This window comes from Fusarium musae, chromosome 3 (assembly GCF_019915245.1).
Source record: "Fusarium musae strain F31 chromosome 3, whole genome shotgun sequence".
Taxonomy (NCBI): Eukaryota; Fungi; Ascomycota; class Sordariomycetes; order Hypocreales; family Nectriaceae; genus Fusarium; species Fusarium musae.
The window spans coordinates 1,624,839-1,637,415 of record NC_058389.1 but is presented as its reverse complement, the minus strand read 5'-3'; the positions used below and the strand labels follow the sequence as shown (position 1 = coordinate 1,637,415).

General features: G+C 49.2%; 4 protein-coding genes across 4 annotated transcripts; 1 reads left to right on the top strand and 3 right to left on the bottom strand.

Annotated features, from left to right (window-relative positions):
- Nucleotides 1-28: 28 nt before the first annotated feature.
- Nucleotides 29-2,719, bottom strand: J7337_003976 (uncharacterized protein; the record flags this gene model as incomplete). The annotated part of the gene is made up of 1 exon (XM_044821682.1): nucleotides 29-2,719. One exon carries the CDS (start codon nucleotides 2,717-2,719, stop codon nucleotides 29-31), a length of 2,691 nt encoding a protein of 896 aa, XP_044683015.1.
- A 607-nt stretch (nucleotides 2,720-3,326) lies between these two features.
- On the top strand, nucleotides 3,327-4,115 carry RCF1 (Respiratory supercomplex factor 1, mitochondrial; the record flags this gene model as incomplete). The annotated part of the gene is made up of 3 exons (XM_044821681.1): nucleotides 3,327-3,385; nucleotides 3,443-3,513; nucleotides 3,571-4,115. 3 exons carry the CDS (start codon nucleotides 3,327-3,329, stop codon nucleotides 4,113-4,115), a joined length of 675 nt encoding a protein of 224 aa, XP_044683014.1.
- A 285-nt stretch (nucleotides 4,116-4,400) lies between these two features.
- Nucleotides 4,401-6,290, bottom strand: RTC5 (Restriction of telomere capping protein 5; the record flags this gene model as incomplete). The annotated part of the gene is made up of 2 exons (XM_044821680.1): nucleotides 4,401-6,152; nucleotides 6,225-6,290. The coding sequence occupies 2 exons, from the start codon at nucleotides 6,288-6,290 to the stop codon at nucleotides 4,401-4,403; spliced, it is 1,818 nt and encodes a 605-aa protein (XP_044683013.1).
- A 648-nt stretch (nucleotides 6,291-6,938) lies between these two features.
- Nucleotides 6,939-11,282, bottom strand: J7337_003973 (uncharacterized protein; the record flags this gene model as incomplete). The annotated part of the gene is made up of 1 exon (XM_044821679.1): nucleotides 6,939-11,282. The coding sequence occupies one exon, from the start codon at nucleotides 11,280-11,282 to the stop codon at nucleotides 6,939-6,941; it is 4,344 nt and encodes a 1,447-aa protein (XP_044683012.1).
- Nucleotides 11,283-12,577: the final 1,295 nt, after the last annotated feature.

The following is a 12,577-nucleotide window of genomic DNA, read 5'->3' as shown; positions in this document are numbered from 1 at the left end:
GTGTTCGAAAGCGGTTTCCACGCTGTGTCTAGGGAATACAAAAGTCTATCCAGCTTCCGAGATAATCGAGTCTGTTGCCCTGGTGCTCCTGGCTCTTATAGATTGCCTCAAACTCGTCAAAGCTTAGTTTACCCCACCCCCCTCTTTTGATCGCCTGGGCCTCAGCAAGACTGAGGCGTTTCCAGTGTCGCAGCATGTCTGACGTGGGAGGGCTATCGATGTCATCCTCTTCTCTGGTTACGTCGTCCTCGGACGTGTCTGGTAAAGGCTGCGTGATGGGGTAGAATACGTAAGCCGGAGAGGTAGGTGCATCTTCGAGTGAGTTGGGCCGGAATTGTGGAAGAGTGGGATCTTGTTCTTCGTCTTCGGATACTGGCATGGTTGCCTCAGTTTCTGACCCTGAAACGGGCTCTGCCGTTCCATCCTCGTGGATGATTTCAACCGTAGTATCAATTTCGATGGCATTTCGTCCCTCTGGCAAAGCAATAGTATATCCAGTTTCGGACAAGAGCTCCTCAAGGGTCTTGTCAGTGGCGGATCTAACCTTGGAATCACCCCGACTCGTGGGCTTAGACTTATCATCGTCACCAAGCTCGATGGTGTCTAGTACGTCCTTGTACTTTACCCGTTGTTCTTTGGTTTCAGCTGCTTGCACAGCAAGGTCCTCGGCTGGCTTAAAAATGGTATCAAGCAACTCATTAAATGCTTGCTGAGTGACCTGGTAAAGAATCTCCTTGCCAGCATCTCGCTCAGCGTGCGGTATTCTCCATCGCGGCACGTGCTCAGAAGCACTGCTAGGAGACGTCGTTTTATCATGATCCTCGTCATCGGTGAGATTTCCGTTGGCGAATCTGACCTTTGAACTAGTCGGTGTCGTTGCCGAGTCGTCTTCTTCGTCGTCACTAGAGGCCTCATCCATCTGGCGAAGATCCATCAGAATATCTTCACTGCCTGCCCAGTCATCAGGGGCAAGGCCTCCCTCTTCCTCATCGAGATAGAACTGCCGCCTCTTCCACCGCTCATGTAGTTGGTTCCGTGCCATGTCTCTTTTGCGTTTGTCCAGTTTAGGAGCTCTGCTACGATTCTTGGCAATAGTCTCGGCTCTGATCTCACTTTCCGTTCGTGACGGGCCTCCTGTATCGTCTTCTTCATGGGTTCCGTTCATGCCATCTGCAGGTCTGTCACCATCAAACTCCTCATCCTCATCATCTGTAGGCTCCTCAATCTCAGGATTCAAGGTCCCCATTATGAGGCCCGGAAGCTCCTCCAAGGTGGATGCCGGTTCCAATAGCGTAACCCAATAAGTACGATCGGTCTCACTCCCACTCAAACGGCGAACTGTTCTCCAGTTGCTATCTGTGTCGTTTCTGGTGATAAACTGCCTCCTGGACCGAAACCGATGGTCGGTTTCACAAGCAAACAGGTTTGTTAGAATATCGCCACGAGCTGCTGTGTCCCCGCGATCTGGCGCAACAACGTGTTCGTGCCCATCGGAAATATCCACACTACCATCTCGTTGATATGTCTTGCCCTCGTGCCGAAACTGTCCTTCACCGGGAGGAACTCGACCCTCACGTCCAAATAGACTGCTCAGTGGTTGACGGCTGGTAACGAGCTGTTGAGCTTCGCTGCTGGCGAGTAGCTGATCCTGCAGGCCGTCTAAAATATCTTTGTGCATCTGCTTGTATAGAACATAATAGGCACGGAACATGCGCAAAAAATCTTTGCGATCAACATATCCATCGCTATCCAGATCGTAGCCAGAGAATATCTTTCGCAGTTTATCCTTTCGCTTTCGGTATGATAATCCATGGAGAAATTCTGTGAAGCCAATCAAGTCATCGTTGTTGGAGTCGTAAAAAGAGAACATTCGATCGTGGATCAGATTTGGTGCTGCATGACGGGAGCCTCCTGTAGGAACAAGACACCGCTCGAATGTCTTCCGATCCATTGCGACACACAGCTCATCAGGGTCATCTCTCCATTCCGAGTTGGCCATAAAAGTCCATTGTTCCCAGAAAGCCTCTAACTCTGGCCGTTCGAATCCTGTATCTTGTGACAGCTTGGGTATTAAACTGCGGGGCAGAGTCCGTCTGCAAGTGTCCGGGTCCCCAGTGTACCAAACTTGCTGCATTTGTCGCGGGCCGAACGGCGGTGCTGGTATTCGGATTTTGTAAAAGATATGAGTCTTGATGTGAACTCCCTGGGCTTCGCAAGTTTCGCAAAGGTCAAAGTCGACACAGTTTGCGCAGCGGTAACGTACCCCGCGGATGGGAACCATGCCACATGAATTACATTGGCAGCCTCTGTGAACGCATCCATTTCTGCGTGCATTATCCTCTGAAACGCGAAAGAGAAGGGTGACGATGTTGTGGCCAGTCCGTTGATTAGAAGGAAACCCGGTGGGATCGTTCCACCACTCGTCCCCGCCATCAACTATGGTCTCTCCATCGCCGAGGGGCTGGACTGGATCAATATTGGCGTTTTCGTCGCCCGGAGCCTCGGATGAGGAACTTGAGCCATCCTCGTTTCTCCGATTCCGGCGTTGACGTCGTACTGCGTTGCTTCTGTGTAGGCCACCACCGGGCAGAGACTCGAAACTTTGCGACCGGACCTGATATGCGTAGTATCCGGCCGAGAGCGCGGCCACAGCAGAAACCACGGCCACAGCTAGTCGCGGCCGGGTGATACTCTCGACGGAAGGCGTCGGCAACCACATCGTGGGCTATATCATGGATATTGCATGATGCTGAATCAAGGCGTGTCAGGGGAAGTTGAAAAGTTGTAGAGTCGATCAACGGTGACCGTCGAGGAATAGATCGGATCGGATTCGCGTCTGCCGTCGTTTCCGTTCGGTATCGAGGTACTGTAGATTTGCAAGGCAATGTTGGAATGAATAACAAATCTGTTCACAGTTTTCGATGATGACAAAGCTACGGATACATTGCATCCCAATAAGCTCATTAATGCGATCAGAGCTGTGAAGTTTCAGCGGAGCAGCGGCTAGGCCGAACACGGATAGGCCGATCGATTGGATGGCCGCTTGGGACTCGGGGCGTTCCATGGCGGTTGGGCAAGGTACGTACCTGCCTTGTGCCCTTGAGTAAGGTACTAAGTGGAACCCACCCGTCAGCGAGAAAAATGATGATGCTTGTACTCCGTACGTACGGAGTAGTGCAGATATGGACCCATCCAATGGATGCGATCATGGGTACAGTACTAGCTAAGGGTAAGGTCCCTCTGTAAATCCTCAGCCCACTTCCTCACGAGTTCAAACTCGACTTCCATTCCGCGCCAGCAATTGGGCTTTATAACAAACAAACACAATGGCTGATGCACCCCCCTCCCTCCCGGGCCCTATGCCCTCGTCCTTTGACGGTGACCAGTATGCTTCAATTCCAGCTTGCTATACCGTGCACTCCCCGCTCATGCGATAGTCCAGGGAACTTCAGAATGAAAGACCAATGCAAAAGGTCCTCCGCAAGATCAAGGAGGAGCCGTTGATCCCCCTAGGTAAAAAGAAACATCCCAGAACTCTTTGCCGCACGCGACAGCCTCTAATAGCTATAGGAATGGGTCTGACCACTCTCGCCTTTATCAATGCCTACCGAGCCCTCCGTCGTGGTGATTCAAAACAGGCGAACCGCATGTTCCGAGCCCGAGTTGCAGCTCAGGGTTTCACCGTATTCGCCATGCTTGCCGGCAGCATGTATTACCAGAAGGACCGCGAGAAGAGCAAGGAGCTCCGCCAGCTCCAGGAGCAGAAGGATGCTGAGGAGAAGCGACAAAAGTGGATTCGTGAGCTCGAGGCCCGAGACGAGGAGGAAAAGGCCATGCGTGCGAGACTCGAGAAGAAGAGACAGCAGGTCCAGGCCCAGCGGGCCGAGGAGACCAAGGCAACTGCAGAACCGCAACCCGAAGGCACCGAGACTTCCAGTAATGGAGGTATTCTGAGCCGCATTGGCTTGTGGCCACAGGGCACCAAGGAAGAGAAGAAGGATGACAACAAAGCCGCCGCTGAAGCTGTCGAGGATGAGGCCAGCGCAAAGAAGAAGAAGAATCCCAAGAGTTCTCTGGGCGATCTTGGCGAAATTATCTCAAAGAGGAAGGACTGAGAATAAACAATGTACATTAGGAGCAATTGGTCATGATGGAGGTTTGTATAAAAGTTTCGCATGCTAATTTATGGCAGAAAACATTGTGTACGATAGACAACGGGTGGTACCTTCGAGTACAGTGTGGCTCTACTCCCAAGCTACCAAGGCAAATGTTAATGATTGTTAATATTTATTGAGCTTGAAGATTGTGAACTTTCAAGACAGACAGTTGCTTAACCGATGTGCTATCCAGGCTTTAAGAACATATGTTGTCTGGTAATACTCAATTTCTTGGGGGTTGCTTCACGTCATAGATCCTCCACTTCGGTTCCCTCCAATCAACCCCGCCATCTCGAGTAACGCCCGATCAGCCTCGATATCTCCATTTCCAAGATTGATCTTGCGGCGAGCTTCAGCCTCTCGTTCCTCCCAAGCCCATTTCTCGGCTTGGGCTTGGGCTTCTTTATCACCGCCACAGCCCCAAACTTCGAGACTCTCGATCTGAAATCGGTCCTGGAAATCATACTTTCTCACCACACTCGAGTGAAATGCACCTCCTCGAGATGTAAAATCGTGGTTGAAGACTGCAAACTCGAACGAGTCGTCAAGTAATAGTGATACAGGGCCTAGGCGTAACATGTCGGCCTTTCTGTGAGCTTGAGATGGGTGTGGATGAGGGCAACCGAACGACATCATGGGATGGTGCGCTGGTGCTTTTGTGAAAGTAACGTAGTCTTTGTTGATAGTTGATGCCGGGAAGACATCATGAATTGGTTCAAGTTGAAATAGCGTTGTTTCTGAATCGCCGAAGCATTCCCGGTGGGTGTGTTTCCAAGGTTCACGAACGTAGACACCAAAAGTGAGCCGATCCGATCTGCTGCCATGAGGGAACCGCTTCGGAGGTAAGGATGCCGCGAAACTGCTTTCTTGACCACCCTCCGGCTCATCTCCCAGCCGTGTTCCGCTCACCAGGAGCAGTGTTGGAGCTTGCCAGTTGAAAACTTTGGTCTGGAAACTTCCCATAGAGAAACCGGCATCATTGCCCGAGTACAGGAGCCTCACTCGCCGGAAGAGATCTGTCCCAGGAAGGAAGAGCGAGATCTGGGACAAAGTGTTCTGGTTAAGTATCTCGCCCGTGTCGGTCAATAGAGGCTGTGCCGCTTTTTGAGATGAAGTAGTAGCTGGGGTATCATTGCGATGTTTGGAGAAATCTAGATTTTGCGAGAAAAGAAAGCGCTCAAAAAGACCATTGAATCCACGAAAAATATGAGGGCAGATCACAGGTATGATGGTTCTGAAGTGGTTGTACTTGATGCCAGTTGAGATCTCGGCATTAACAAAGGAGGCAAGAATGCTTTCAGCGGCGCCACGGAGGCCCTCGAGTTCTTGTCCAATAACACGGCTTGAATACATTGAGAGGCTTTCTTGGGGATCAAGCGGGGCGGCAAGGAGAAGCAGCATGACAAGTTTTCGGAAATTGTCAGTTGGGATGGTTGCGCCATGAAAGACTGGTGCATGGCCCTGGTCCACGGCATCCTTGATGTCGAGCAATTCAAAAGCTGTCAATACGAGGTCGTCGTCCTCACCGTCCTCATCTTCGTCCCCAGCTGCATCAACCGCAAAACCAGCCACACCGGACATGGCCTTCTTTTGATCGTCTTTGGACTCGACGTGTGACGTGTCTGAATGGGCTCCTGCTTCTGACATCTTACGGTCAAAGACAGCCAAGCTCTTGAACAGTAGTTTGGTCCTATCTGAAGAACCCCGCGCCAATACGGTTTTGTAGCGCTCAGTCATGATGACGACCACCATAATCATCCGCTGAAACTCCAGGACTGCAGGTGCGTCTTGAAGAAATGGAAAAGCACCGATATAGGATACCATTTGGAAAATGACTGGCGAGGTGCCGAGAATGTCTGGTATTTCCAGGTACCGGGCGATAGTGTCCTCTTTCAGATATTTGATGGAGTCCTGCTGATCGGCAAGGCTCTTGAAAACATCTCTGAGTGAGTATAGTTCAAGAGAGGTGAAACATTTCTTCATAAACTTCTCCGTCTATGAGCTCGTGTTAGCGGTATTTCAGAATTGGTTCTGGTAACGTATGATAGATGGACAGGAGGAGCTCACAAGTTGTTGGGTTAGCTCTTCATGCGACCGCCGCTGCGGATGCTCATCCGAAAGATTCTGGCCCATTTTGCAAAGGCCACTGCGTTTGCATCACTCTGATACTAAAGATGAATGAAGATGAAGACGAAGATGATAATACGAAAAATGTGAAGTTGAGAATGTCTAAGAGGTAAGCTAAGGTAGGTAGGTACTTATGTTCAGGTAGACGACTTCATGACATTCCGCTGGCCACTGAGTGAGGTGAGGTAAGGTACCTTACCTACCTTAAGTAAGGTGGGTGATTCTCAGGATTGCTGACACGGAAGGTACGTATACACACTTATCTACGTAATGATTCGTTGCTTCCCCTGCTCTGTCGCTCATCCTCATCCTCATTCTCGTCCAATTAGATCCAATCCAATGTGCCAAGCATTTACCTTGTAGGTACATACATAATGACGGCGGCTTGGTTCCAATGATTGACTCGATTGACACGTGAATCGGCGGCATCGTCGGCCCGGAGTTTTAGGGCTTTTATATGGAGTACTCCGTACAGTATCATGGAATTTGAAGCTATTCCCAGAACCAAGATGCCAATGCAACTAAATCAGGCCTCGAAACACATATGTCCATTAAATAGGCAGGTGTCTAGAGACTGACTTGGGTCCTGTAAACAGACCCCGCGAACAAAACCAATCGAACAATCCCCACTGGAGGTACCCCTTCCCACCACTCTCAGTTTCCCTCTTTCTTCTCCTTCTTCTCCTCGGGACCCAAAGTGTCCCCAAGCTCGTTGACGAACTCATCGCACCAGCCGTTCGCTTTTGTCTTTTCGATCTTGTCCTTCATTTTCTGCTCAGCCTCGGTGAGCTTCTTCCCATCTGTGCTCTTACTCTGGAGACCACCACCTTGTTGGCCCGTCTTGTCCAGGGCGGACTCGAGAAGTTTGCTTATAATCTCAGTGTGCTTGATGTCATCCTTTCCCTGCTCTGCGTTCTTCATTCTCTTGACCCCCCAAAACTTCGCGACCTTGTCCAAGAGTCTGCCCTCCAGCGCCTTAGCCTCCAAAAACTCATCCCTGGTGAAGTCGTCGAACTCTAAGCTCTTGGCGATTTCCAAACGCACGTCCTTCTTGATGGACTCCAGCTTTAGCTTTTCCTCTTTGGGTTTGGGGGGTTTCTTACCAACAAGCTTGAGAAGTTCTCGGTATTGAGGAGTACCGACACTCTTGGAGACAGCCTCGTTGAGTTTCTCGAGGAATTCAGTGCTCGGTTTAGATGCGTTGATGAACTCACGGGCGAGTGACTGTTCTAGCCCAACCTTTCTCGCCAGGGCCTGGCGCTCGTATTTGTCCAACTTAAGCAAACGTTCCAGTTCCTTCTCGGTAAGCTGGTGTACAGATCGTGTCCGTATCTTGTCTTCCCTCGGCGTCTCGGCTCTCGCACTGTCTTTGGCTTTGGCTGCCTCCTCGACTTGCTTCCTTAGGTTCTTCCAGTATTTGGTGTCTATTGGACCGTCTCTCGTGTAATACAACGACTGGACCTTCTTGACAACGTCTGCATATTCAGGGTCTTGTTGAATTCGGAGCCACACCTCGTTCAGTCGCTCCAGATTTTCACCTGTATAGCTTTGCTTCTTGGTGAACCATTTTCGTAAATCCTTTGGCATATCCATCTTCTTGGCTAGTTTGGCGCGCAGGACTTTAGGCAGACGCCCGATGTACTCCAGCTCGATTGCAGTGAGCCTTTTCGGCTGACTGGCCTCCATTTCCTTCAACTCCTGCTTCTTGAGCTTGGCCTCCCCCTTCTTCTCATCTTCTGTCAGGGGCTTGAGCTCGTCCTCGGTATTCTCGTGGCCCTCAGATTGCTTGAAATTGATGTTGAAATCTTGAAGGATCTTCTTGAATTTGGGATTCTTATGAATGCGGGCATACTCCCAGTTGAGTTTGTGGATCATCTGTTGGTCGAGCTTTCCGCAGTCTACAAACTCATCTGTGAGTTTCGCGGGAAGATCGAATCTCTCTGCGAATATGCGGCGTAGGATTGGATCCATGGCTTCGATTCTCTTCAGCATCTCATTTGGGATCTTGGGAATGGGTGGGGTCGGGGCTGCTCGCTTCCTACGGGACTTGAGCTTCTCGAGGATCTTCTTGTATTTGGGGTTCCCCGCAATACGCTCATACTCCTTCTCAAGCTTCTTGACAAGGCCGGGGTAGAGCTTTCCGGCATTCACAAACTCTTTCTTAAGTTTCGGGTCAAAATCGAGTTTGTCTGCAGCCACGGCACGTAACATAGGGTCCATAGCCTCGATCTTTGCGAGCATCTCTGGAGTAAGCACAGATTTTGAGATTGCTCGCTTCTCACGAGACAGGAGCTTGTCGAAGATCTTCTTGTATTTAGGTTTCATCCCATTACGCATAACCCACTTCTCAAGCTTCTTGATAAGGCTTGGGTACAGCTTTCTGGCATCCACAAACTCTTTCTTAAGTTCCGGGTCAAAATCGAGTTCGTCTGCAGCAAGGGCACGAGTCGCGGGATCCATAGCCTCGATCCTTGCGATGATCGCTGGGGTGAGCTTGAAACTACATCTCTTTCTGTTGCGAAACTCGCGTTCTGTGTTGAGGTACTTGATGAAGGGTGCGTATTTGGGATCATCGAGGATACGGGCATACATGACATTGAGCTTGGCAATCAGCTTGGGGCTGCAATCCTTGAACTCGCCGAACTCCTTTCTGGTCTGCCGATCAAGAGGCAGGCCCATTGCGATTCTCTTTCGGTCCTGCGGCGAAAGCGCTTCCAGGTTGAGGATTTGAGTGGTGTTGAGCTTAGGTGCCATGTTACTTGATCTTTTGGTGTGAGTCTCAAGATGAGACAGGTGATCTTTGTATGCCTTCGTTTCATCTTCGTGGTCCTTATGATGTCTAGACTTTGTGTAGTGATCGATAGGTTTACGATCCAGCTTCACTCTCTGATCAAACGGACCACGGCCGTTATCATCGTCGTGCTTGTACTTAGAATGCTCCTTGTTTTGGTGTTTTGGTTTGTTGTATGGGTAGTAGCCCTTTGATTTCTCGGAGTGCCCATGGTAATCGGCCTCTTGATGGTCATGATGAGGCCCGGGCCTCTTAGGACGCTCATGATCCTTTCCATGATGATAATGATGATGATCCGGCTTCTCATCATGATGGGTTGGCTCGTGCTGTGAGACATGATCCTTGCTCACTTTGATATGCTTCTCCTCATCATCATGCTTGTAGTCGATTTTCTTCTTGTACTGAGAAATAGGCTTGTTGTGCGAGTACCGACCCTTCTTGGAGTCCTCATGGTCATGGTCATGATCATAGTCGTTCTTCCTTCCATTGTGATGTGAGTCCAACTCCTCATGCTTATAGCCAGGCTCATAGTGAGAGGAACTGTCTTGGCTCAGCTTGACATGTTTCTTGCTGTCATCATGCTTGTACTCGGCATGCTCTTTGTATCGATGGGAAGGCCTTTGATGAGAATGGTGCTCTTTCTTGGACTCATAGTGCCTGTCATGATCATCTTGGGATGGGTGAGTTTTCTTGGGGCTGTGTTTATGGGCTATTGCCTTCTTGGCAAGAAGCTCGGCGAGGGATTCAATGATTACTCGCAGTGCATTATTCTTCAGCTTTTCACCAATTCGCCTATCCTCTGCTTGATCAGACTTCTTGTGCCCATTCTTAGACTTATCGTCATGGTGAGTGTCCTTTGGCGAATAGGGTTCCTTGTAGTTGGGATAGCGATTGCCATGAGGGCTAGGGCGGCCCTTATCAGAGGAAGCATGAGAAGGATAATATTTATACTGTTGGGATGGCTGTTTGGAAGAGTCAGGACGGCCAGTTTCCTTCTTCATAAGCGGGGCGAGCAGTTGGAGAATCTTCTTGGTCACTTCTACAACAGGAGTGGGGTGGTGCCTTTGAGTCTGATTGTGACCTTTGCTTGACTGGGGATACTTCTTTGCACCTCCAAAGTGATCCTTGTCGTGAATGTCATAGTTCTTAGACCCGGTATGCTTATGGTGAGACTTGGGAAGGGAATGGTGCTCCTTTGTTGACTCCTTGTGTTTCTGCTCATCATCATGCTTATACTCGGGATCCTTGGTCCCGTGAGTCGACTCTTGTGAGCTCACGTGAAAGATTTTGATGAGTCCCGCGTCGCCATGTTCATGCTTCTTGTCAGAATCATGATAAATCTCGAAGGTTGGAGCGTGAATGTTGATGTCAATATCGCGCTTGACGACCATTCCACCTCGATGAATCATCTTGTACATTTTGCCATCCTTCGAGTTGGTCTCCTTTTTCTTGCCTTCCTTGACCTGGTTCTCTTTATTCTTGAGCTCTTTGTAGCGCTTGGGGGTCTCCAGCACAACATTCTTGATGAAGGAAGGCAGTTTCTGCTTGGCTTCCTTAAGCTGATTGTCTTCATCTTTGTCCTTGTTGTAGCGCTTAGGGGTCTCCAACTCAACATGCTCGGCGGAATTGTATTTCTTCCTGGCATCCTTTATCAATTTGTGCCTGTGATTGGACTTGGGAGTCTCTGACGCATCATCTTTGAGCCATGGGAATTTGTCCTCGGCCTCCTTCTTGGCCTTCTTGTACTCGTCTGTGTGGAAGATGAGCTTGGGTTCCTTATCCTCATCCTTGTCCTCATCTTCTTCGTCATGTTGCTTCTTCTTCGAGTTATGGGAGTGATGCTTCTTGTGATCATCATCATCGCCATCGTCATCATCATGTTTCTTGCTTTTATTGTGCTTCTCCTTTACTTTTTGAGGGTGGTGAACATGCTCTTCCTTGTCATCGTCATCATCATCGGTTTCGTCGTCGTCGTCGCCACCGTCATGCTTCTTCTCTTCATGATGATGCTTGTGGTCCTTGGGTCCAAAGTATCGGTGTGAAGTGATCTTGGTGATCCGTTCATAGCCATGAAACTTGTTCTCAATGAGGTCGGCATCATCGTGCTTGTGCTGTGTCATGGCCTTCTTGATAGCATCATTGGGAACGACGAAGGCCAAGCCCATCGATGCCTGGAGGGCAGCGAGAATGGTGTTGGTCAATCTCATGATTGCCGACTCACCCTGATAAATAGTAGGCGACCAAGGCAAACTAAAGATGAGTCAGAGGGTCACAACGGAACTCAAGTTTCAAGCTTAGAAGAAAGAACAAGTGACGAGAATAGGGGAACAAGCATCCTACTTATACTTACAGAGAAACCAGATATTCCTCGTGATCTACCTTGAATAAACTTTCCTGGTCCCCTCTTTCGATGGTATCATAGCCATCATAGGTAGCTATTCACATGGCTGGGCTTAACTTTTGACTTAGGACTTGTTTGGAGACAAGTGAGGGACGCCTCCTGTCGCTCATACACATATGGCTGAGGACGGCGAGGCATATCAATCGAGGAGGGGTGCGGCATCGTACGGTTTCTCCTCATTGTGTAATTTCATCAAGTTGCAACCATTACCTCTACTATCCCAGCTCTTCTAACCATAGCTTGACAAATAGTAAAGGGCACTGCATGGTTGTTGATTGTATGCGTAGGTAGGTAGTTTTGCTTAGCTGTGGAATCACGATAACAAGTATCGTTTTCCTTTCTACTGATAAACCTATGACTACGGCAAGGTCCAATCTATCTGTTTGATACGCATGAATGGAGCATCAGGTTAGAAGCATGCCCATGGATGCACCTTTTTGGTCTCGGAACTATCAACATCTAAGTTCAGCGTCACCCATAAGTCAATTGTGTGTTTTTGATGTTGCATTCCAAGGGACGTGCTTGAATATCATCATCATCGAGATAATGAAAAGAGGGCACAAGGCTTAGGGGAGGCAGCATACTCGTTTGGTAACCTTAACTTCAAACTCGTGGCACTTACATTCACCACAATCTTCATGTCATAAAATCATAGTTCATGGTGATGCCTCCCCGCAGGCTCGTGTGTTTCGTCACTACTTACCGATCGTAAATTAACATTTGAGCTGGCGGAGAATACGGAGTACCTACTCCTCCGTCTTCGAACCAATATGAATGGAACGACTCACCGGAAAAGCGGCGACACGTCCTCAACCAAATTGCCACATGTCACCACAAAAAGCTACACTTCAAACATATTAACTTCAAGCCTTAAATCCTTCCCTCGTTGTATCCAGTAGAGAGACTATGCTAGAATATCAAATACGCTTTCGGTAGTAACTTCAACGTCTCTATCATGGAGCCCAGAGGTTCATCTACACACCATGGATAATACACAGAAACCCAGTGATTGCCCCGTGGAGATTATGAGCGGTATGGGATCAAACCAGTGAGCAAATGCAAGTCCCCAATGATGATAATTCGCCGGGCAGTTTTAAGAGG